Here is a 26,663-nt window from a genome sequence, read left to right on the forward strand (position 1 = left end):
TTTTGCTGATGGAGGATCCAACATCCGGCTGATATGATTAAAATGGAGGAGAAAGTGAGGACTGCAGATTCTGGCAATGTGTTGCTGGAAAAGCACAGCAGGTCAGGCAGCATCCAAGGAACAGGAGAATCGACGTTTCGGGCGTAAGCCCTTCTGAAGACGGGCTTATATCCGAAACGTCGATTCCCATGTTGAAAGTGGAATCTAGTTTTCGAATTTGAAAAAATTTAACCCCCTGACCAGCCCACTTTGTACATGCAGATCCTCTTTGAATATTGTATCAGTCTGGCTGTTGAAAGACAGCTTTGGAAAGTTGTTTATTTATGGTAACTTCAATTTAATGAATTGCTAAACCGGTGGAAAGTACATTCTATTGCATTTACGAAACTAAGACATCTTGTGAAATCAGGAGATGTGCACAATGCAAATGAACATCCCATTTACTGCTGGCCTGGACAAGACTGGTAAATTTAAACTGGCGCTTATAGAGAAAAGACTGAGAACTTAACTGGCTCATTATCATCTAATGTATTGAGTTTAAACTTATGTATGTCTGTAAATTCTTCAAGGCCTTGCTCCATGCTGTCTCTTGTACTTTTTATATACACACTCTGTTCTTTTGGTTCTCTGATTGCTAAATATCTTTTTGTCCACGAGTATGGTCAAGTCCCCTTAATTAGCTGTACCCTACTGATAAACTTCCTCAGATGCCCTCTTTACTCATTCTCTCTTTGAAAGCTTACTTAAAAGGCAGTTTCATGTTTCTGGTCATTGGTCCAAACTCTACTGATACATGCCAACAACCTTCTCCTGTTTGGCTTTCCGTGCATCCTTTTCCAGTTTGGAAGGTCGAACTCAAATGCTGAATATAGGGTTAAAGACAGGATTCTTGGCAGTGTGGAGGAACAGAGGGATCTGGGTGTGCAAGTACATAGATCCCTCAAAGTTGCCACCCAAATGGATAGGGTTGTTAAGAAAGCATATGATGTTTAGACTTTCATTTACAGGGAAATCGAGTTTGAGAGCCGCGAGGTTTTGCAACAGCTCTACATGTTCCTGGTGAGACCACGATTGGAATATTGTGTCCAGTTCTGGTCACCCTCCTATAAGAAGTATATACAGGCTTTGGAGAGGGTGCAAAGAAGGCTTACCAGGATGCTGACTGGAGTGGAGGGATTGCCTTATGAAGAAAGTTTGAATAAGCTTAGACTTTTCTCTCGGGAGAGAAGGAGGAAGCGAGGAGACCTGATTGAGGTGTCCAAAACAATGAGAGGAATAGATAAAATCAAAGCTAGAGAATTTTCCGCAGGGCAGGATTGACAGGTACGAGGGGGTCATAGTTTTAAGATATTAGGAGAAAGGTATAGGGGAGACGTTAGAGTAGGTTCTTTACACAGAGAGGTGTGAATGCATGGAATACATTGCCGGCAGTGGTGGCGGAAGCAGAGTCATTAGGGACATTTAAGTGACTGCTGGACATGCACATGGTTAGCAGTGAGTTGAGGGATGTGTAGGTTGTTTTAAATTTTACATTAGGATTAAAACTCGGCACACTGTCGTGGGTCAGAGGGCCTGTTCTGCCCTGTACTTTTCTATGTTCTACGTTAAAGTATCTCATAAATGTGAGTAATAATGTCCACTTTTGGCAGATTTAATTGGAATGTATCTAACAAACCTTTAGCAAAACTAAATCAGCAAACAGCTTCAAACTGTGCGCACATCCATCACATAACATTGCTGCTCCTCATTAACTCTTCAAATACACTGCTCCATTCCAAATAGCGGACCATCCCGTTCCCATTCGTAGAAATTAGTTTCTGATGGATGGAAGCGGTTGTTTCTGTACTTCTGCCATTTTTATTGAACTCATCGCAAGCTACACTTTAGAATTTGACAGTCAGGCCAAGACTGTTTGTGTTAAGCTTTATCAATTTAGACCAGTTTTCCAGCTCTTCATGTTCTTGAATATTGGAATGTGACTGGGGTCTATCAGGCCTCAAGGGACAGGCAGCAAGGTCATTAGGTGGATAATACGGTGGAAGATGACAAGGGAAGGAAGGAGTTTCAGTGGCTCTCATAATTCCACCTCCGTAGTATTTTATTGATCCCAAATTAGGGAAAGGATGACCACTCAGGTGCTCAATGTAGAGTCTGTTCCCGCCAGTACTGGTAGTTTATTAGCAGTAGGTGGGTCCTCTATTGCGTGGGAGACCTCCTCCTGCATCCTAGAGACACGCCTGCAGGATGTCCCTCCTAATGAAGTACCTCATGGCTCACAACAGGGTATCCCATCTGCATACTGGAGCAGTCTCCTGTCCATGGTAGCGATCATTACGGGAACTGGAAATCAGAGTATGTGAGTGAAAGAAGCCGTGAGGGCTACAGTGTTCACAACATTCCCAGGACCAGGTTGGCCAATAATAAGTCATTAAGATCCCCCAATTGGTGCATGAACAATGGGTTACTCCTACTCCTAGTAAGAGTATTGTGATTAATGCTTTTTAGTGCTATTAAGCAAATAGTGAAGTGTGGCCATGTGATAAAATCATTTACATTCACTGCTGAATACTCGAGACATTTTTGTGAGAAACTTTATATTTTTTTCTAGCTATTCTAAATACACTTTTTGTTTCATACAATGGTGATTTTCTACATAGGGTTACAGAGGAAAAACAGACCATTTGGCACAATCAGTCCATGCCAGTGCTTATGTTCCACTCAAGGTGTTTCACATCTTTCCTCATCTAAATCACCCATTGTAATTCTCTATTCCCATCCCTTCCAAGTGCTCACCTAGTTTCCTTGAAATACGTCTAAACTATTGATTTCAATTATTCCGTCTGGTCACATATTCCCCGTTCTCATCATTGTTTCAGTGAAGAGGTTTCTTCTGAATTCCCTTTTGGATTTCTTGAGGTACTGCCTTATATTGACAGCCTCTAGTCATGTTCTATCCCAAAGTGTAATGTTTTCTCTGTATCTTCTCCTTCAAAACCTTTCATAATTTTAGAACTGTCAGCCTTCTTTTCAAGAGAGAAGTGAACAGCACAACAATTCTTCCTTGATATGCACAGCCAGAAACTTGTGCAGCATTTTTATAAATCTTCTCTTCACTCTTTCTCATACATTCTATAATATGACAACTGGAACTGCAGGCAATACTCTTAATTATTGTCAACCAAATTTTTACAGGGACCCTACTTTCAAATCTATCCCTTTAGAGATAAGACTTAGAGCTTTGTTTGCATTTTTATGGCCTTTGGAACCTGTGGTGAAATTGTTAGTGACTGATGTAATTGTCTGAAATCCCTTTGTTTGTCTCCCTCACTTAGACATGCATCTTTGAATAAATGACCTGCACATTATTCCTACCAAGATGTAACACCTTACGTTTATCTGTGTGGATCTTCATTTGCTAATTATTTGAACATACCGTAAATTAATTAATGATCGCTTGCAACCTCTTGTAGTCCTCAGAATTGGCTACATTTCAACATTCCTTTCCAATTTGGTATCATTGAATTGCTAATTTTTTTGTCGTAATTAGATACAATATTTAATTTGCAGTTTTACTTTATTTTGTTTTGAATTTTTAGAGAGGTGCAGTAATCCACACGTTAACTATAACAACTAAATGTAGAATGACAGATAGTCGAAAATTATTACAAACACAGGACTAATTAATAGACTCTATTAACTGCAAGGTCAAAACAGGGAATTATTTTTTACGTGAATGATATGGTGAGATTATCCGTAGTGCAATAACTTTTTCTGCATTTTTTTTGTTGCAGTTTATTTCCTCAGGTCTTTCTGTGCTACTGGTATGAAATTGAAAAGGCACCTATCCTCCATTTTAAGCTAAATGATAATTTTAAAAAACAGCATTTATATAAAATGTAACATTTTTTATGAAGCCATCCCTCTAGGCTTATACATATTCACAGCCATGTAGAGTTATATAGGGAGAGGCTGAATAGGCTGGGGCTGATTTCTATGGAGCGTTGGAGACTGAGGCGTGACTTTATAAATGTTTATAAAATCATCAGAGGCATGGATACGGTGAATAGACAAAGTTTTTTTCCCTGAGGTGGGTGGAGTCTCACCTAAACCTATACTCGTGAGTTTAGTGTGAGAGGGGAAAAAGTTGAAAGTACCTAAGGAGTAACATGTTCATGCAGAGGATGGTGTGTATAGAATGAACTGCCAGAGGAAGCGGTGGAGGCTGGTGCAATTTCAACATACAAAAGGCATCTGAGTGTGTATACGAATAGGAAGGGTTTAGAGGGATATAGGCCAAGTACTGGCAAATGGGACTAGATTAGTTTAGAATATCTGGTCAGCATGGGCAAGTGAGACTGAAAGACCTGTTTACAAGTTGTAAATCTCTATGAGTCTATGATCTACCCCTTTGCTCTTAATGTACTAGTCGAATCTCTTTGGATTATCTTCAACATTATCTCCCAAGGCTATCTCATTTTCCTTTCTTGCCCTCCTCATTTCCCTCTTTAGAATGTCCCTGCATCTCTTGTACTCTTCGAGATTCACTTGATCTCATTTATCTATATCTAATATATGATTCATTCTTAATCTGAACCAGACACTCAATATCTTTATTCCTTCAGTGTTCCCTCCTCTTACCAGCCTTATCTTCACACTAACAGGAACATCACGCCTCCGAACTCTCGTTATCTCACTTCTGAAAGCTTCACTCTTGCCAGCCGTCCCTTGAGCTGCAAACAGTCTACTCCAATCAACCCTTGAAAGTTTTTGTCTCATACTATCAAAATTTGCCCTAGTCCAATTAAGAATTTTAACTTATATATAATGCCAATCCTTTCCATGGATATTTTACAACTAATCGAATTATGACCCCGGCCACAAAAAGCTCCCCTACTAACCATTCAGTCACTTGCCCTGCCTTGTATTACAAGAGTAGGTCAGGTTGGCTTCTTCTGTGATAGTTACATCTGCATTTTAATGAAGAAAATTGACTTTAGCACTTACTAAATTCCTCACCATCCAAGCTCGTAAGACCATGGCTGACCCACTGTATGTTTGGAAGTTTAAAATTTGCGATTGTTATAATCCTATTATTTTTACATATAAATAAGATCTTTCAACATATTTGTTACTCAATTTCACTCTGACTACTGGGGGGACTATTACAATTGCATCAAAGTAATCATGCCCTTCTTATTTATGAGTTCCATCCACATAGCTTCACTGGACCATTCCTCAGAAATACCTTGTGTTAGAACAGCACTTATATTTCACCATAAGAAAAATTGACTCCAATCTCCTTCTAACTCTTCCTATTTCTGCCGTACCTTTGATGGTGGGAGGCGCTTTGAACATAAATTATTCAATTTACTGGTGATGGTTCGTAGCTGAAAATAAAGATACCATGGATGATTTGGGTGATGGGAAATAAAAGGTTACATTGTGTGGAAGGAAAATTCTGGATATAAACAAGAATTTTACAAACCGATCTCCATTCTGTCTGCCCAGGTCTTGCCTACACTGCTGTACCTCCAGAGGACTTTCCTTTTATTTTGATGAGTTCAAGTTAATCTCAGCCGCTGTTTTGTACTTGTCAACCATTTGTTAACGGGGGTTTGCCGTTTCAGAATGTAGGTTGCCTTATCGTGTACGTTCTCAGAGTTCAGTGTTTGGGGTCCTTGTTGGTTGACCCTGTGCTTTGGTATATAATGCAAAATTACAGAAAAATATTAATAGCAATTTAAGGTAAAATGTTAGGATATTGGAAGAACTGCTAAGGGCATCAAGTTTGACAGAGGGCTTGTGGGAAAGGACATGGAAAGCAGCAGGGTTTCCAAAACTTCTCATCTCTGCCTTCCCTGATCGAAATCAACCTGTGATTTATCATTTTTGAGGATTGTTATTCATTAATATCGGTGTGTCAGATAGATCTCAGTCTCAGGGAGGTGTGACGTGCTTCTTTGTTTTGTGATGAACTCAGAGGAACTTACAATAGTAAGGGTGTAAACCCAAAGGGGTGAAGGAACAGAGGATCCCCCGTGTGTATGTGCACAAATCAGGGAATGTACCATGGCACATGGACAGAAGAGCAAATAATCCCGACTTCATCAATAACGCTGCAGAGAACAAACACAAAGCAATGATATTAAACTCAAATAAAACAGTCTCTTGTCTCACCTGGAATGTTGCATCTTGTTTCCGGTGCCACGTTTTTGAAAAGATGCGAATTTATGAGATTGAGTGCGTGACTGATTCACAACACTATTCCCAGGATGATACACCTCACCAACTCTGAGAAATTGGGACTGTTCTCCTCTGCTGATAGTTTCCAGACTCTGTGAACATTTGCTCTGATTGGTTCTCAATTCCGTCTTGCGTCACATAGATCCCAATGGCTGAATATTTCAAGTACTCATGAGTTCGGCCTTGCCTGATCAACATCGACCTCTGATTTATTATTTGTGAGGGTTGCTGTTCAGTAATATCCCTGTTTCAGATAGATCTCAGTCTCATTCCCTGGGATTTGACAGGTGTGGTGTGTCAAATAGACCCCAGGAATTGTGCTCCATGAGATTTAGGTGTGAGAAAAACTCCAGTCCTGAGAATCCGCCCTTGGATTGTGCACATGTTGTGTCTGAATACCTGACTGAACGTTGACATTTTTGGCTGATGAATGTTTCGTTGGGCACTTTAGGTGGCGATGTCTGCATTACTAACCCAGGCTGTCCCCACATGAGGAGTACTTTTAGTTTAGACGGTGTAGAGTAAAGTTTCAAACTCCTTTGCCTGCCTTTTATAGGCTTCTGGTGGAGCAAAGCTCCTCATTTGTATCATTAGATGACCCGAGGTCGTGACACTTTGTGCATAAGAGGAAATGTTCTCTAATCATTCTGCCCCTGGAGTGTTCCATCAGGTATATCGTGTGATAGATGTATTCACATTAGTGGGCTGCATGGTAGCGCAGCATTAAACTAAATGACTGGATGAAACACAACCAAACAGAACAAGTGAAAGCATTTGGCTGGGAAAGGAGTAGGATGTGGGAAAATTACTGACTGGCCTTGAAGAAAGAATTAAATAATACAAGGTTAGTGCATATTCATTCGAGATTTATTAACCATTTCAGAAAGCATTTTTATCCAAAAAGTTGATGTAAAAGCTAACAGAAGTGAATATAATGGCTGGATGCCACATTGGGATGAGAGCACATGCGCTGTGAGCTGGGAATTTTCTGTCCATCAGTAACAGTCACAAGAAAGGGAATACAAAGGCTCATCAGAAAGGGTTACATCAGTAACAGTCACAAGAAAGGGAGTACTAAGGCTCATCAGAAAGGGTTACATCAGTAACAGTCACAAGAAAGGGAATACAAAGGCTCATCAGAAAGGGTAGGCAACCATTCTGAGTAAGGAACTAATAAAAGCAAAACAAATGGGCTTCAAACAACTGGGAAGGTACAAATTCTTCCAACCACACCTATCTCAAAGATATCAAAGTAAAAAGGAAAATCCATCAATAATTGTCTCAGTTACACGCTGATAAACTGAAGTAATCTCACTGTTAGAGTCAGCAACAGGACAGATTGTAGATTGGGAATTCAGAGACCTTGATAAGCAGATCAGGAAAATCAAGGGGGTCCACAATTCATTCACTTAACCTGGAAAAGAGAGATAAAGCAATGATGCAGATATTTATGATCAGACACTTTCAGACTTAATGTTTATTCAATGGCACACTTAGAGATTTCACAAAACATATTGGGCTGCTTGGCATGAGAAAGATGTGATTATTCTCACCTTCACCAGAGTGACGGCAGCGCTGTAGAAAATACTCAGGAAGAACAAGGTGATGAATGTGAAAGCAGTTGTCCAGATGTTGCTGTTATCATCCTCATAGTCTTCAATCCAAGTGCGATCTATTGAATCTATGAATATAAAGCCGAGAGAATGCATTTAGATTGTTTATTGATACAAATCGATCTATCTGCATCCAAGTCATGTAATTAGAGACCATTACATCTTCATAAAGCAGTCAGGTATTTCTCAAATGTGACTCTTATCTGTATCTGTTAGGGCATTATTGACTCTCAGCAATAAATTACAAAGACTAACTGCACATGTTCTTTCTTCATTGTCCATGTCAGAACGTTTTAAATTATTTTTCTTTCAATCTATTATTAAAGGATATTATTATTTGAGGAATGCTGATAACTAATGATTATTTTAATTGAATCATTATATTTTAAATATAGGCTGTGACAGCACTTTAGTTGAAAATTGTGGCCATCACTGAATAAAAGTTCAAATGTGATTCTCATCTTTATGTTTTGGTGACCAATTGCTTGGCAAATCATGAATATAAGTGACATCACAGTCAGGACATTGCTTCATATTTTTGTTTGTCGGATCTGTACATTTAGGAATAAGTGTTTGTATATGTGTCCCTTAATTTATTTGATCTACTGCTTGGTGTGTTTGGTTTTCCTTTAATGTTTTTGCAGATGATACAAAGATAGGTGGAGTTGTGGACAGTGAGGAGGGCTGTTGTCGGCTGCAGAGGGACTTAGATATGATGCAGAGCTGGGCTGAGGAGTGGCAGATGGAGTTCAACCCTGCCAAGTGTGAGGTTGTCCATTTTGGAAGAACAAATAAGAATGCGGAATACAGGGTTAATGGTAGGGTTCTTGGTCAGGTGGAGGAACAGAGGGATCTTGGGGTCTATGTACATAGATCTTTGAAGGTTGCCACTCAGGTGGATAGAGTTTGTAAGAAGGCCTATGGAGTATTATCGTTCATTAGCAGAGGGATTGAATTCAAGAGTCGTGAGGTGATGTTGCAGCTGTACAGGACTTTGGTTAGGCCACATTTGGAATACTGTGTGCAGTTCTGGTCGCCTCACTTTAGGAAAGATGTGGAAGCTTTGGAGAGGGTGCAGAGAAGATTTACCAGGATATTGCCTGGAATGGAGAGTAGGTCGTACGAGGATAGGTTGAGAGTTCTCGGCCTTTTCTCGTTGGAACGGCGAAGGATGAGGGGTGACTTGATAGAGGTTTATAAGATGATCAGAGGAATAGATAGAGTAGACAGTCAGAAACTTTTTTCCCCGGGTACAACAGAGTGTTACAAGGGGACATAAATTTAAGGTGAAGGGTGGAAGGTATAGGGGAGATGTCAGGGGTGGGTTCTTTACCCAGAGAGTGGTGGGGGCATGGAATGCGCTGCCCGAGAGAGTGGTAGAGTCAGATTCATTGGCGACCTTTAAGCGGCATTTGGATAGGTACATGGATGGGTGCTTAATCTAGGATAGAAGTTCGGCACAACATCGTGGGCCGAAGGGCCTGTTCTGTGCTGTATTGTTCTATGTTCTATGTTCTTTGTTTGTGTATGTGGTTATGAGAGTCTCTTACTTCACTCTTGCCCATGTTGGAGTCTGTGCATGAATAAACATATTCCTGTTCCTTTACTGCTGGTGTGCTCATGTGTTTGTGTACCTAAATTTTGGTCTTTTCACATTGTGTAAGCATCATCACGCTAATATGCCACTTCGTTGCTGCCCCTATGCTTATCTTGCAAAGTCTTTGTGAGTGTTCACTTTTCATTAGTGCTATCTAAAATGTGTGCTTATGTGTCCGTTTCAGATCCTACCTACATTAGGTTATTTTCATGTTTATGCTTAATAAATGTTAGCGTGCAATGTTATGCTTTGATGGATGTTTATATTTATATGATGATGTTTGCTTGTGTGACAATCTTTTCCAAACCATCTCCTGAGAAGCTTGTTTGTGTTACTGTTTGTGGATGCTTGCTGATGCTTGTGCCCATTATCCTTATTTAATAAACACCCCTCTATTTGTTGATCTATGCACTTGTGTGTCTGCATGTGAGACTCTGAATTTGTATGTACGTGTGATATTGTATCCATGCTGATCAATGTGGTTTAAAAATAACTAATTAAGTTGCCTCTGTCATTGTATGTTTGTGATTCTGAAAATGGGAAAATTATGATATTAATATTTATCTCTGTGCACTTATGTGCCTGTGTGAGTTGACAATTGGGAGGACATTTTTCGGAATTTGTATCTGTGTTCATGCGTGTATGTCTGTACGCATTATGCTGTATGAATGTAAATGTATTTGTGTGTTACCGTGTGTGTATGTTTCTCATGGTTATGTGTGAGTACCCCTGTTCATTTGTGCAAATGATTTTCATTCGGTGTATGTGAGTTTTTGTATGAGTTTAGAGAGTGTTCAAGTGCCATTTGCATGTGTGGGTATGTGTGAGTATGCATGTGTGACATCTTATCTATGTGCACATTTGAGTGTGCACATAAATATGTGTCTTTAGGTGAGAGCTCGTATATGTGTCATTACGAGTGTATTTGTGATCATCTCTCTGTATCTGTTCTTATACCAGACTGCAATTTTTATTATTCTAATTTATTGTTCGAATTTTAATGGATTGCCCATAATTAGATCTGACCTTGGTGTTGTAGGAAACATTTCCCATCGTCATGGAGAGATAAGTGTTTTATGAGCAACACTTCTTTTGCAATTATAGAATTTCTGTCTCTGAGAGAAAAGTCTTGAGTTCAAATCCCCACTGCCCCAGAGATAACATTTCTGAATATATTTATTAGAAAATGTCTACTTGTGTTCTGTATGTGAAACAAAATGATATCAGGTATTCGAATACCAGAATTGATCCCATGTGCTCCAGAAAACTGAGACAAACCTATGGAATACAAACCAGGACGATGCAAACACCAATTTTGGATTATGGGAATCAATGTTAATCATTTGTTAACAGAGCCAAGCGTGTCCAACATGCTTCAAAGGTATTATTTTGCATGGAAATGTTAAATCTTTGGACAGTAAGCAAGAAGCTGACTGTTCCTGTTAGTAACTGGGTTACATTACAGAGGACATCTTCCATGAAAACTCTTCACAGGGAGCAAGAGGACAGACCATTCATCGTTCCCCTCCCCTCTGCTTCACAACAACTTATCTGTTGATTCTCTTTGGTGTGAAAGTGAAGATACATTCTGTCAACTCATGCGCTGGTGCAAGATCCCTGGCAGTTCCCCAGAAACAAAGGTTACATTCAAACTGTTCTGCACTATTTACGATTGGTATGTTCCAATCAAATTTAATTTTAACGTGTCTTAAATTTACTTTTTCAATTGGTGCAATGTGGCAGTTTAAAATTGACATGAATTTTGTAAGAGTGTCCAATCGGGGGAATCAAGAACACCAAGTTCATAACTCGTGCTCTACCCTTGACATAAAATGGACATTGTCAGATTTTGTCACAGAGGGATTTAGGATGGATAAGGTATTTGGCGGAATCATGCAATGAGTGAGCTTTACTCTGTCTCTGACCCAGGGTGTATCTGAGCAGAGAACATTAACTGCACAAGACACTTGTCCTAGACCTGTTAAAAATCCACTTTAACTACACAGATGGAATGGAAGTCAGGGTGGGAAACAATTAATTCAGTATTTAACTCACAACTGGAGGGGAAAAAAACACTTCTATTACTTCTGTTGAAATATTAAATGCAACTTTGAGATTTTTATTGACATGAATTAACAGTGTCCATCAGTGCAAGCGAAATATTTACAAAACTCGGTTTACCGCTGGATTTATCGACTGTTCTGTTGATGATCTTCAGTGGAATCGCTTCATGCCCCACCACACAGGAGTAAGAAGCACCGCTGGCCCACTCCTCCGCTGTAATGGATAACAGGCTGTACATGAAGAAGGAGATGTTGTCACTCTCCGCCATCACCACAGTGTTCTTGTAGTTACTGGGATTCACCGGCTTGTCATTGTTTGTCCACTTGACGAAGATCTCTCGGGGGGAGAAACCTCTCACTAAACAGGTGAGGGAGAGAAACCTCTGAGCGGAGATTTCTTCTGTTGGTGGCAGGAGGACCGACACTGATGGCTCCAGCGGATTAATCACTGCAGAATATTTGAGACAAATATAAATCAACCAAAAAAATCCTCAACCAATATTACAATTTCACTAAATATTAAAATATACCATGTTTAATTTGGGATTTATTCAATTCCGTTGACGAAAGGAGCAGAATGGTACACATTCTGTCCAGTAAAAAAAGTAGAGTTTAATGTGAAAGTTGCCTCCATGTTTTCAGACCACAACAAGGACATTCTGTCCAACTTTCATTGATGATGGTGACGTCAAAACCCAGGCTTCTTCCCACTTTATCTGACTTAATCAGAATACAAAATCCTTTGGTCCATCTTTTTCTTAATCAGCTACCTAACTATCCTGCCTTCAGATGCACCATTAATACTCCCAATGGTGTTTGTTCATTACCAATCAAAGCCTGACATTGATGTAACTGGATCTGGATTACACATGGGATCCTTTGTGTTTTAATCTCACCGCTCACCTTTCTCCTTGTGGATGGAGTCTCGCCGCGGAGTCGGTAGATTCTGATGGAACACTACACATTCAAAAGTAACACCACTCAGCCAGGCTTCAGTAGAAATGTCTAATTTGCTGATCACGCTGTCGGGATTCTGTCCAGGCTGGTCAGCAATCTCTGTTTTCAGAGGCTTCTCTTCTTGTTTCCAGGTCACGTTGACTCCAGAAGGAAAATTGGACACGACGCAGGTTAACGTCACCGTCGCCTCCAGTAAGACTTGTTCTACTGGCGGTGGGAGGATTTTAACGGTGTTAGGGTGGCACTTGGTATCTTCTATGAAACAAAAATCAAAGTCAATGAAAAATGCCTCTTTATGATACAAACCGCCAATCTTTAGATTACTTCTTCACAGGGTGAAGACACTTGCAGGAAGTGCACCCATCTCCAGCTCCTCCAAGACCGTGTTAGGGAACTGGAGCTGGAGTTGGATGAACTTCGGATCATTCGGGAGGCAGAGGGGGTCATAGATCGGAGCTATAGGGAAGTAGTGACTCCAAAGATGGCAGATAGATGGGTGACAGTGAGGGGGACTGGGAGGAAGCAGCCAGTGCAGGGACCCCCTGTGGTCGTTCCCCTCAAGAACAAGTATACCGTTTTGGATACTTGTGGGGGGGACGACTTACCAGGGGTAAGTAACGGGGCTCAGGCTTCTGGCACGGAGTCTGTCCCCGCTACTCAGAAGGGAAGGGTGGAGAAGAGCAGAGCAATAGTAATTGGGGACTCGATAGTTCGGGGCACAAATAGGCGGTTTTGTGGGAACGAGAGAGACTCACGTTTGGTATGTTGCCTCCCAGGTGCAAGGGTACGTGATGTCTCTGATCGTGTTTTCCGGGTCCTTAAGGGGGAGGGGGAGCAGCCTGAAGTCGTGGTCCATATTGGCACCAATGACATAGGTAGGAGGAGTGCTGAGGATGTTGGACAGGCTTTTAGGGAGCTAGGTTGGAAGCTCAGAGTTAGAACGAACAGAGTTGTTGTCTCTGGTTTGTTACCCGTGCCACGTGATAGAGAGTCGAGGAATAGGGAGAGAGAAGAGTTAAATGCGTGGCTACAGGGATGGTGCAGGAGGGAGGGATTTCGGTACTTGGATAACTGGGGTTCTTTCTGGGGAAGGTGGGACCTCTATAAACAGGATGGTCTGCACCTGAACCTGAGGGGCACCAGTATCCTTGGGGGGGAGGTTTGCTAGTGCTCTTGGGGGGGGTGGGTTAAACTAACTCTGCAGGGGCATGGGAACCCAGACTGTAGCTTTAGGGTGCAGGACCTGGAGTGTAGGGAGGTTAGGAATATGGCATCAATCTTAAAGGAGGGTGCCTGTAAACAGAAGAGTGGCTTGAAGTGTGTGTACTTTAATGCCAGAAGTATACGAAATAAGGTAGGTGAACTCGCAGCGTGGGTTGGTACCTGGGACTTCGATGTTGTGTCTATTACGGAGACATGGCTAAATCAGGGACAGGATTGGCTGTTGCAGGTTCCAGGGTTTAAATGTTTTAGTAGGGTCAGAGGTGGGGGCAAAAGGGGGGGGGTGTGGCTTTGCTTGTCAAAGATAGTATTATAGCGGTGGAAAGGAAGATGGACGAAGATTTGCCATCTGAGGTAGTTTGGGTTCAGGTTAGGAATAGGAGAGGTGAGGTCACCCTGTTAGGAGTCTTTTACAGGCCTCCTAATAGTCCTAGAATCGTTGAAGAAAGGATTGCGAAGATGATTCAGGAGAAGAGTGACAGTAATAGGGTGATTGTTATGGGAGACTTTAACTTTCCTGATATTGATTGGGAAAGCTATAGCTCAAGTTCGTTAGATGGGTCAGTGTTTGTGCAATGTGTGCAGGAGAGTTTCCTGACACAATATGTAGATAAGCCAACAAGAGGTGAGGCCATACTGGATTTGGTTCTGGGTAACGAACCAGGCCAGGTATTAGAACTAGAGGTAGGTGAGCACTTTGGGGACAGTGACCACAATTCGATGATTTTTACTCTAGTGATGGAGAGGGATAAGTGTGTACTACAGGGCAAGAGTTATAGCTGGGGGCAGGGAAATTATGATGCGTTGAGGCATGACTTAGGATGTGTGGATTGGAAAAGTAGATTCCAAGGCAAGAGCGTAATTGATATGTGGAACTTGTTCAAGGAGCAACTATTGAGTGTCCTTGATAAGTACGTACCTATCAGGCAGGGAGGAAAGGGTCGTGTGAGGGAGCCGTGGTTTAATAAGGAGTTGGAATCCCTTGTTAAATGGAAGAGGGCGGCCTTTGTAAAGATGAGGCGTGAAGGTTCAATAGGGGCAATTGAGAGTTATAAGGTAGCCCGGAAGGACCTGAAGAGAGAGCTAAGAGCAGCAAGGAGGGGACATGAAAGGTCCTTAGTTGGTAGGATTAGGGAAAACCCTAAGGCTTTCTCTAGGTATGTTAGGAATAAAAGAATGACTAGGGAAGGAATAGGTCCAATCAAGGATAGTAATGGGAAGTTGCGTGTGAAGGCTGAAGAGATTGGGGAGGCGCTGAATGAATACTTTTCGTCAGTATTCACTCAGGAACAGGACATTGTTGTCGATATAAATACTGAGGCACGAATAAGTAGAATGGATGGCTTTGAGATATGTAGAGAAGAGGTGTTGGAAATTCTGGCAAGTGTGAAAATAGATAAGTTCCCTGGGCCTGATGGTATTTATCCTAGGATTCTCTGGGAAGCAAGGGAGGAGATGGCAGAGCCATTGGCCTTGATTTTTGTGTCCTCTTTGTCGACAGGAGTAGTGCCAGAGGACTGGAGGCTAGCAAACGTGGTTCCCTGGTTCAAGAAGGGGAGTAGGGATAATCCTAGTAACTATAGGCCAGTGAGTCTCACTTCTGTTGTGGGCAAAGTCTTAGAGAGAATTGTAAGGGATAGGATTTATGCACATCTGGATAAGAATGATGTGATCAAGGATAGTCAGCATGGTTTTGTGAAGGGCAGGTCGTGCCTCACAAACCTTATTGAATTCTTTGAGAAGGTGACTAAGGAGGTAGATGAGGGGAAAGCGGTAGATGTGGTATATATGGATTTTAGTAAGGCATTTGATAAGGTCCCCCATGGTAGGCTACTGCAGAAAATACAGAGATATGGCATTGAGGGTGAGTTGGAGGTTTGGATTAGGAATTGGCTCTCTGGAAGAAGACAGAGGGTAGTAGTTGATGGCAAAGGTTCATCTTGGAGTGCTGTCACTAGCGGTGTTCCGCAAGGATCTGTTTTGGGACCATTGCTGTTTGTCATTTTTATAAATGACCTGGAGGAAGGGTTAGAAGGTTGGGTGAGCAAGTTTGCGGATGATACGAAAGTCGGAGGAGTTGTAGACAGTGAGGAAGGATATGGCAGGTTACAGCGGGATATAGAGAAGCTGCAGAGCTGGGCAGAAAGGTGGCAAATGGAGTTCAATGTAGCTAAGTGTGAAGTGATTCACTTTGGTAAGAGTAATAAAAAGATGGATTACTGGGCTAATGGTAGACTACTTGGTAGTGTGGAAAAGCAGAGGGATCTTGGTGTCCATGTACACAGATCTCTGAAAGTTGCCACCCAGGTAAATAGTGCAGTGAAGAAGGCATATGGCGTACTGGCTTTTATTGGTAGAGGAATTGAGTTCCGGAGTCCTGAGGTCATGCTGCAGTTGTATAAGACTCTGGTGCGGCCGCATCTGGAATATTGTGTGCAGTTTTGGTCGCCATACTATAGGAAGGATGTGGAGGCACTGGAACGGGTGCAGAGGAAGTTTACCAGGATGTTGCCTGTTATGTTAGGAAAATCCTATGAGGAAAGGCTGAGGCACTTGGGGTTGTTTTCATTGGAGAAAAGAAGGTTTAGGGGTGATTTGATAGAGGTGTACAAGATGATTAGGGGGTTAGATCGGGTTGACAGTGAGAACCTTTTTCCACGTATGGAGTCAGCTATTACAAGTGGGCATAGCTTTAAATTAAGGGGGGGTAGATATAGGACCGATGTTAGGGGTAGGTTCTTCACTCAGCGAGTCGTAAGTTCATGGAATGCCCTGCCAGTAGCAGTAGTGGACTCTCCCTCTTTATGGGTATTTAAGCGGGCATTGGATAGGTATATGGAGGATAGTGGGTTAGTGTAGGTTAGGTGGGCTTTGATCGGCGCAACATCGAGGGCTGAAGGGCCTGTACTGCGCTGTATTCTTCTATGTTCTATGTTCTACCACCTTCAAAATGGCAACTCCAACTATTGTTGAAACGATGCTTACTGTTGTTGATGTATTTTGATTTGTGAAAGCATTTGTGATTACCTATAACATACCCTGTGTAATTACTCCTAAAGAACACTGGCCTTGTAACAAGTGAAACCTGATAAATAATAAAATAATCGAAGATACCATCATGTAACCCATGGAATTACCTTTCTTTCAGAGTCTGTCTCTCACTTACAACCATCTATTGATACTTGTGACAAGAGTAATCTCAATATAATGAGTTCATTTCCATGTTCATAACCCATAGGTGCAAATGCTGCTGGTCATGCTGACTGCCAAATCCTACATTTTAGACAAATTATAATAAATAATAATTATTCTCTTTGCAGAGTTCTAAAGTGTTACAGGAGTGGTGAACAGCCATGGAAATTCTGTTCATTATATTTAACGTGATCAAAAATACTTTGCGTTATTGGTGTGATGTCATTCTCTAATTTATGCCATTGTTCCTCGTGAGCTGTGTTTGGAGTAGATCGGAAAACAAGACATTGAGTACAGCATTGGATATCGAAAAGGACACCCATCTCCTTAAGTCTTTACCTCCATTCAGTTTGTTCATAACTGGTCTGTACTTTCACTTTATTTACTAAGGTGCGTTTTATAATTTCTTCATAGAGCAGGGGAGAAAAAAACAAACAAAAGCGTCTTAAATTAATCTACAAACGCGATGGAAATGTGCACTAATTTTATAGACATCCACTACTCACTATGTAAACATCGCTACCCCAAACCAGGCTAAATCAGCCTGTCTCGAGTTCCTCGTTCATTCATCCCTATTGGACCGTTCTTACCAGAATTTATTCTCCTGCCTCATCCACTAATTACAGAGACCATCTTAAAGAAGCTCAGTGAGATCACGTTTATCCCAGTTGATGTGATACCCAATTGGTCTGTGGTCTGATCCCATAAATGAAGTTAAAGAGCTTAGTACCAGATAAAAATCGATGTTGTACAATGTCCAAGGCAGGGAATGAAGCATTGAAAGCATTTTGATTTATTTTCAAGTAAGGGTCACTGCATATTTTAACCACGTCTTTTTGAGACCACAACATCAAAAGATAGAGGATCAGAATAAGGCTGTACGGCCAATCCAGAGTTTAGATCAGAATGATGCTGGAAAAGCACAACAGGTCAGGCAGCATCCGACGAGCAGGAAAATCGACGTTTCGGGCTAAAGCCATTCTACTGTCTTCTCTAAACAAGAGCCGATCTATCTCTGGCTTGAATACACACAATGGCCTGGCCTCCACAGCCCTCTGCAGCAACAAGTTCCACAGCCTCATCACTTTCTGGCTGAAGAAATTTCTCCTCACATCTCAGTTCTAAACGGTGCCCCTTTGACCCTGAGACTGTGCCCTTGGGTCCTAGTCTGGACTACCAGTCAAAACATCTATTCCACGTTCACCCGACCTCAGTCTCTCAGTATTTTCTATGTTTCAATCAGATATCTCTCCAATATCCCCCTCCACCCCCAAACTTATCCTTGAAGCAGCCCTCTGAACGCCTCTCCCAGCATGGTCAGGCAATAAACTATTTAACAAAGCTCACTGTCTATATATCTATCTTCAACAGAGAGGAAACATGTTTTTCTGACTTGCCAAAATGTTGAGTCATGAGCAATGCTAATGTAACACTCAAACTGAAATGCGATATGTGGCATGTTGCGAAACGACAAGCTGTACCGTACTGTTTACTACGCCTGATAAATGAGCGTGTTTGATTCACATCTGAGTTCCGAATGATTTGTAGCTCTCTCAGTGTGTGTCTCTTACCCTGGAGTGCGGTGATGTTTTTACTTTGAATGTTCTCTCCATGAGTGACCTGGCAGGTATAGACTGAGCTGTTGAACCATTCACCATAAGGGACCATCAGCCGACTCGTCACCGAGAAGTTCCCGTTTGCCTCACACACGGGAGACGTGAAGAAGCCAGAATCCAAGGGTCGGCCATTTTTCAACCAAATCACGGAGATTGACTTCGGATGGAAATCGATGATTGAACAGACGACGGTTGCAAACTTGCTGCTTGCGATTTCTTCACTGGAGCTCACAGTTAGGAGAAGAGTTGGTGGGAGAATACCTAGATCATTAGGAAACACATCGCATAAATTATCTGATGAATTTCAGAACAAATACAATCAGTTCTCATATATCAAGGTTTCTTGTGGTTAATGGATACAAGAATCATTATTGTGCAGAGTGCTGGAGAAGCTGGGATCCACACAGAAAGATCAGCAGGACAATGTGAAAGGCTAAAATTATAGGACACTGCAAGGGAGTCAAGGAGGCAGAGAAACTATAGGCCGGTAACATCAGAAGGGAGATAGCAACGTTGGATGGTATTCGTTTTAATGACAGAGTCTGATGAACAAGGCAGATGAATTACCGGCATAAATGAGGAAATGATGCGGTTGCTATCACAGAGACATATTGAGAGCGGGGCAGGAGTGGGCTATTCAACATTCCAGGATTTATTGCCTTCAGGCGAGACAGGGGAAGATGGAAAAGGATGGGAGCGGGGGTGTGGGGTACAGAATGTTGCTTCTGTTGCAATTCTGACAAGAGTATTTTAGGCTGTAAAGAGAAATGAAATCATGGATACCTCCTCGAACAAAAGGCAAATGGATAGTACTTCAAAACCAAAATACAGCAAACATAACTACTGGGAGAGCACGATAGACCTTACTATAGGTCCAAAAGACCAAGTGCAGATACATGGGCAAATTTCAGAGAAATGTAAATTAAATAGGGGAATGAGAAAAGAGGTTATTAACTTCCTCAACATAGGCTTGGATATTCATTTTGTCAAACATTTAGAGGGAGCAGAATTCTGAAAATGCCCCCAGGAGAATATTTTAACAAAGTATGTGTTTAATACTGAGAATTTTAATCCAAACCTTGCAATAGCGGGGTGAACCTGGACTTAACTTTAGGGAATGAAGTCGACCCAGTGGGTAAAACCTCAATGGTGGAGCACTTTGCAGACAGTGATCGTAAATCAGTTGGATTTCAGATTGTACTGCAAAGGAATAGAAATTGGCCCAAAGTTCTGGAAAGGGGAAGGACAATTTTAGTAAGATCAGGTAATGACTTGACCAGAGTGGACTGGAAGCTGACACTTATTGGTAAATCTGAGTCAGAGCAGTGTGACACATTTAAGAGAGAGATAAGAAAATCACAGGGAGGACATTTCCCAGGAAGCCACTGAGTGGGACCAAGAATGCAGTGTGCTCTGGACACCAAAGGGCATGGAGGGTGAGATAAAGAGAAACAAGGGAGGCTTCCAGTCTAAACTGAAATCTCAAAACAATAGGAATTAGTATGGAGTATAGAACATGCAAGGGGGAGTTTGAAAGACAGAGGAATTAGAAGAGCAAAAGGGACCATGAGAAAATAATAACAGTCAAAATAAAGGAAAATATTTTTAGAAGTTACAGGCTCATTCATAATAAAAGAATTATTCTGGAAACAGTAATTCCCATTAAGTGTATTATTGGAGTGGAACTGGAGGATTAGGTTGTGGTCAAAACAAAACGAACGTGTTGTGCCAGTGTTCACTAGTAAGAGGGACAATATGGGGACAGAAAACATGGAGGGGTGTTGTGATGTAGTTTTCAGAAATTAGGACACATGATGTGATGTTCTGTGTTGTCTTGCTGAATGAAAAGTGGTTATATTTCCAGGGCAGATGAAAAGTATACCGAGCTGTTGAACGATGCAAAGGATGAAATAGTTGGGTCGCTGACAATAATTTCTGGCCACAGAGGTTGTGCCAAGTGAGTGTAGATCAGCCAACGTTGCACTGTCATGCAGGACGAAGGAAGGTATAAATAATGAAAACACAGTTCTGTCAAGCTCATCTCAGTGGTAGGGAAACTATTGAGAAGTGAAATTAGTCTTCATTTGGAAGATAAATCAACAATTTTCAGCACGATTTTATTGTGAGGAAGTCATGTGTAAGAATTTGATAGTAGTTTTCAGAGAGATAACTCGATGTCCAGATGATTGAAATAATCAGAGCCAATGGGATCGGAGTTAATTTGTCAGATTGGATCGAGAACTGGCTGAGTGGTGGGAGCAGGGGATAATAGTCATCGGGTGTCTGCGTGACTGGAAATCTATGTCTCCTGGTGCTCTGGAGGGATTGGTTTGATTTCCTTGTTATTTCTCTTACATTACAATGATTAAGACTCAAATTTAGTAGGATTAACCAGTGAATTCACAGATGAAATGAAAACTGTCATGTTGGTAATCATGAGCACAATGGCTTTAGATTGCAGGAGGATATAAAAGGGTTTGTTGTATGTGAAGTGAAGTTGCAAATGGAAATTATTCTGAATAAATGTAAGGTGATGTAATTTGGCAGAAGAATCTGTGAGATATGACGTTTTGAATGGTGGAACCCTGGAAAGGCCTGAGGATCTTTGGTGCATGTACCCACCGATACCCTATAGTACTGTGTCATCTGGATAAAGAGGCTAAGAAGGTGAGAGGATATTTTCTTTTATGAGCCGAGACATTGACAATGAAGAGTAGGGAGATGAAACTGGAACTTAATAGAACACTGGTTAGGCCATACTGAAGCGTTGTGTGCATGTTATCGAAGGAATGTGATTACACTGAAGGCAGTATTGATGAGATTTGCCAGGATCTTGCCTGGGTTGGAGGGTTTTAGTTATGAAACTAGTTTAGATAGACAGGGGTTTTCCTTGGAGCAGAGGAGAATTAGGGAGAAGATTATCATGATGTCTAGAATTATTTTAGGCACAGACAGGGTAAACTGGTTGAAACCTTTCCCCTTGATGGATTGATCAATGGCTCAGGGGCACAGGGTGAAGGTAAGGCCAGGAGCTTCCAAGTGGATCTCAGGGGAAAACAAAATCAAACAGAGGGTGGTGTTAGCCTGGAGCTCAGCACTTATAAGTCATGTAGAGACTGAGCCCCTCATAATACGTATGAAGTACTGCGATGCATCCTTGCAAGGGCAAGTCAAACAAGGCAATGGATCATGTGCTGGCACATGAGACTGGAATAGTTAGGTGGCTGTGATTGGTAGGCGTGAACTGGATGGATCAAAGGGCCTTTTTCCTGTGCTGTATTAGGTGATTCTGTGAAAACGGTTATAAATAATGCCTTCTTCATATTAATCCCAGATGCTCTGTTTATCTCAGTTCCCACAACACGTACCTGGACATGGGATTTCTTTGCTCTTGTGTGACCCACTGTGTTGAACCTCACAGTAGATTTTGCTGGTGCAATCTGCCGCTGACCCGGGCAGGGTTAACTGGCTGCTCAGGGTGTAGGTTCCCTTCTTGTTTCTCACTGATGGATAAGTCTTAAATCCAGTCGTGATTAACTCCCCACCTTTCTTCCAGGTTACCTTGGTGACGTCAGGGGAATAGTCCATCGCCAAACAACCAAAGGTCGCAGAACTGGTGTCGTGGTCCTGACAGGAGGAGACCAGGCCATAAAGCGTGGGGGGAGATGGTGTCTCTACAATAGAATGACCAATTGAGCATGTTAGTTTCTGTCCATTTGACCTTATCAGTTACTCAAATGTATCCTCAGCTGTAAACGTTTGCCAGTATGCTCCCACTGAGTCTACAGCATAACTAGAGTTTATTTTTGTTTAATACCAGTTGCTGATCATGATCATTGGTTCCTTCTTTAGAAACATGCCCTCGACCTTGACCATTGCCATATAATTTAGGAAGAAGAACATCCTGATCCCACCCCAGTAACTTTGAAGATCTCACCAACTGACACTTTTACTGGATTGCTGTGAAGAGCAGAGAAGTTTCACAAAATGCAAACTAAGGAAATGCAGATTCATTGAAATTCTACACTGTGTGCAAACAGGCCATTTGGCCCAACAAGTCCACACTCACCCTCTGAAAAGTAGCCCATTCAGACCTATTCCCCTACCCTATTATGCTACAGTTAACCCTGACTAATGCACCTAACCTCCCAATCACTGAACACAACATTTGCAATTCCCCCAGCTTGCACATCTTTGGACTGTGGGAGGAAACGCACACAGACATGGGGAGAAAGTGCCAACTCCACGCAGACAGTCACCCGAGGCTGGAATGGAACCCGAGTCCCTAGCACTGTGAGGCAGCAGTGCTAACCACGGAACCAGCGTGCTGCCCCACTAGGTACCGTGCTGCTGGGAAATACCCAACCGCTGGCAGTACCCTCGGAGAGAAATCAGAGTGAATCATAGAACATAGAACATTACAGTGCAATACAGGCCCTTTGGCCCTCGATGTTGCGCCACCCTGTCATACTAATCTGAAGCCCATCCCACCTACACTATTCCATGTATGTCTGTATCCCTAGGTAAAAACAATGCCTACAGATGCTGGAAACCAGATTCTGGATTAGTGGTGCTGGAAGAGCACAGCAGTTCAGGCAGCATCCAAGCCTGTCCAATGATGACTTAATCTTGGCGAATCTACTACCGTTGCAGGCAAAGCATTCCATTCCCTTACTACTCAATGAGTAAAGAAACTAACTCTGACATCTGTCTTATACATATCTCCCCTCACTTTAAAGTTGTGTCCCCGCGTGTTTGCTGTCCCCATACTTGGAAATCAGGTCCAGTGAGCCTTCCTCACTTATCAATGCAAGGCAGAATGTTCTCTCTGGGAGGAAGGTCACTGCAGCAGCAGCACAGGCAGGAGCTGAGCACTGGGACTGGGAGGAGGGCTGTCACGGCTGAACTCATGCCAATTGTCTGGAAGTTGAAACATCTAATTTACAATTATCTGAATTCTGGAGGCCTCTGAAAAATGGAGGACCATTAAGGTTCAGAGACTTTGGAGTGTTACAGCTGAGTATTTACGTAAATATGATTTGAGTAATGAACTGGTAATCTTTAACTTTAATAACTATCAAATTGACACGCAGTTCACCACCAAACCTCATCTTTCAGACTAACCACTGCACTTACTTTGTCTAGACCTAAATTTCCACTCACATTGACAAACCCTACCCATTCATGCCCGGAACACACAACCCCTATCACACAAAACACATCCAAGGCAATCCATATTGGTAGTATAGCTGAGAAGAGAGATCTCGGTGTCCATGTACATAGATCCCTAAAAGTTGCCAGCCAGTTTGATAAGAGTTATTTAGAAGGCATACTTTGTGTTGGCTTTCATCGATAGAGGGACTGAGTTTCAGAACCACGAGATTAGGCTGCAGCTGGACAAAACTCTGGTGGGGCCTTACTTAGGAGTATTGTGTACTGTTCTGGTCACCACATTAAAGAGAGAATGTGGAAGCTTTGGAAGAGTTCAGAGGAGGTTTACCAGGACATTGTTTGGTATGGCGGGAAGGTTTAATGAGGAAAGGATGAGGGTCTTGAGGCTGTGTTTGTTTGAGAGAAGAAGGTTGAGAGGTGACTTAATTGAGACATAAAAGATAAACAGAGGGTGGACAGTGAAAGTCTTTTTCCTTGAATAGTGATGGCTAGCAGGACAGGACATAGATGACAGATGTCAGAGGTTGTTTCTTTACTCAGAGAGGAGTAGGGGCATGGAGCGCACTGCCTGCAACAATAGTACACTCGCCAACTTTAAGGGCATTTAAAAGGTCATTGGATAAACATGGATGAAAATGGAAAAGGGTCGGATAGATAGGCTTCAGATTGGTTCCACAGGTCAGCGCAACATCGAGGGCTGAAGGGCCTGTACTGCACTGTAATGTTCTGTATTCTATATTCCAGATGGACATATGATCTCAATTCCTTTCACTCATTTACACTCCTGCCGCCCTGCACCTGGCCCATGGTGAATCTGGCCCTGACTGGACCTGGCACCATCATTTTCACAACCTCTGACAAAAGCCCACTACCCAAGACATGACCTCAGCCCTTGATCACTGACCTTACATCTTAACCAAGTCAACCTGAGCACATTGCATCCGAGCTCCTTTCGCATCTGTGCTTTACAACCTACCATTTTGCCAGACTCCGAGCTTTGCATTTTGACAACACGTCCACCTGTCACTTCATTACAATGACCTTCCACCCGAAACATCCTGGCACTCTGCCCACCTCTTCACTAACCAGCCTGGCATCCTGCCCACCTCTCCATAAACCTGTCTGGCAAAGACAGACCTCCTGCATTTCAGCTCAAACTACCCGTCACCTTTAAGCACAATTTGAACAAATAATCCTGTGACCATTACCATTTACCTTGATGCCACCTTGCCAGACAGAGTGCAAGCAAGCTTACCCAGCAGCCAGCCAACACCTCACAGCCTACCAGCCCAAACTCTCCCACATGCCCAATCTAGCCCCTCACTTGCTCACCACCTTCCAACTTTGAGCCTACTCCACCATAAAGTCAGTGAGTCATAAAGTCGTACAGCACAGAAACAATTCCTTTGGTCCAGCTCATCCATGCTGACCAGAGTTCCCAAATTAAACTAATTCCACTTGCCTGCCTTTGGCCCATATCCATCCAGACCTATCCTGTTCCTGTAGCTGTTCAAATGTCTTCTAAATGTTGGACCTATCTCTGCATTTACCACTTCCTCTGGACAGTTACAACATGAAGCCCTAACTCCTGCACTCAGTGCTCTGACCAATGAAGGTACATGTGCAAAACACCTTCAACACACTAGGTACTTGAGACAACGCTTTCAAGAATCTATGAGTCTGAACCCTCAGGTTCCTCAGTGTTCAACATCACTACCCAGTGCCGTACCATTAACTCTGTAAGATTCTATGAGTCTGGACCCTCAGGGCCCTGTGTTTAAACATCACTATCCAGTGCCCTACCATTAACTCTGTAAGATTCTATGAGTCTGGACCCTCAAGGCCCTGTGTTTAAACATCACTATCCAGTGCCTTACCATTAACTCTAAGTTGTGACCTGATTTATCTTCTCAAAAAGCAACACGTCGTATTCATTTAAATTAAACTCCATCTGCGACTCCTCAGCCCATTGGCCCAGCTGAAGAAGATGTCATTGTACGTTTAGATAACTTTCACTGCCAATTATACCACCAATGTTGGCATTACATGCAAACTTACAAACCATGTCCCATTCAAAGTTTTCATGGCTTTCAACCAATATTGTAGCCTGTTTCCCTTTCTCCCACATATCTGTAGCATTTTTTTAAGGATTGAAGGAATCTATCTCCTTATTGAAATCATTTAATTTTTTGTCCTCAATCAATTTCTGTGGTGGAGAATTCCAAAGGTTCACCATTCTTTTGCTGAATAGTAAACAATTAGGTTCAATGCTATCGAGTGTTGGGAAGATTGGTGAGCAGCAAGATTCATGATGATCCCATGAATGGAATAGCCTTCTCGAGGGGTCGAGGTGCCTTCTTCAGCTTCCATTTTGCATGCTGTCATGTCCCTTCGGCAGCATGTTCCAAAATTGTGATCCTTGAAGATAAGGGCGCACATGTATGTAAATGCTTCTCCTGAAAGCTTTCCTCCAAATCAGACTTCAACTTGACTCTCAACTATTTCCCTGCCCGTTTCCTTTTCCTCAATCACAGCCATGGGACTCACTTCCTACCAGCGCTGTGAATGTGCTAATACCACACAAACTTCAGCAATTCAAATAGACTGATGATAACTGGTTTCTCAAGGCGATATAAAAAGTCTGACACTTCCACACCGGTCTAGAGATTCAAACAACCACTGGAAGAATTGTAAATTAATTGAGGCACTTGTGTGTCTATACAAGATGACATTTTTTCCTTTTGTGTGATGTGACTGTGTTTTCACTGAAGGAACAGAGCTATGTCTTAATCATATAATAGGAATCAAGCATCCCTCATTTTTAGCAAGGCAATCACACATTATATTTCTTTATTCCAGGGAAGTATAGTGTTAAATTAATGAAATATGATGATTGGGATGTTTCAATTGGAAATAGTCAGAGATTTTAAGTTTACTTTCATGAGCAATTAATTCCAGCCTCATTGTTTCACAGTACTCACAGCAATGT

At 42.1% G+C, this 26,663-nt stretch overlaps 1 gene segment (V, D, J or C); it reads right to left on the bottom strand.

The window, feature by feature from the left end:
* Positions 1 to 7,486: 7,486 nt before the first annotated feature.
* The window catches only part of LOC140492686 (Ig heavy chain C region, membrane-bound form-like), a 32,227-nt gene continuing 13,050 nt past the window's right edge, over positions 7,487 to 26,663 (bottom strand). Inside the window, 6 exon segments of the C gene segment in view lie at positions 7,487 to 7,657; positions 7,797 to 7,924; positions 11,635 to 11,964; positions 12,420 to 12,728; positions 18,458 to 18,796; positions 21,871 to 22,176. Coding sequence covers positions 7,649 to 7,657; positions 7,797 to 7,924; positions 11,635 to 11,964; positions 12,420 to 12,728; positions 18,458 to 18,796; positions 21,871 to 22,176 — 1,421 coding nt within the window.

The sequence above is a fragment of the Chiloscyllium punctatum genome, chromosome 21 (genome assembly GCF_047496795.1).
Source record: "Chiloscyllium punctatum isolate Juve2018m chromosome 21, sChiPun1.3, whole genome shotgun sequence".
In the NCBI taxonomy this organism is placed as follows: Eukaryota; Metazoa; Chordata; class Chondrichthyes; order Orectolobiformes; family Hemiscylliidae; genus Chiloscyllium; species Chiloscyllium punctatum.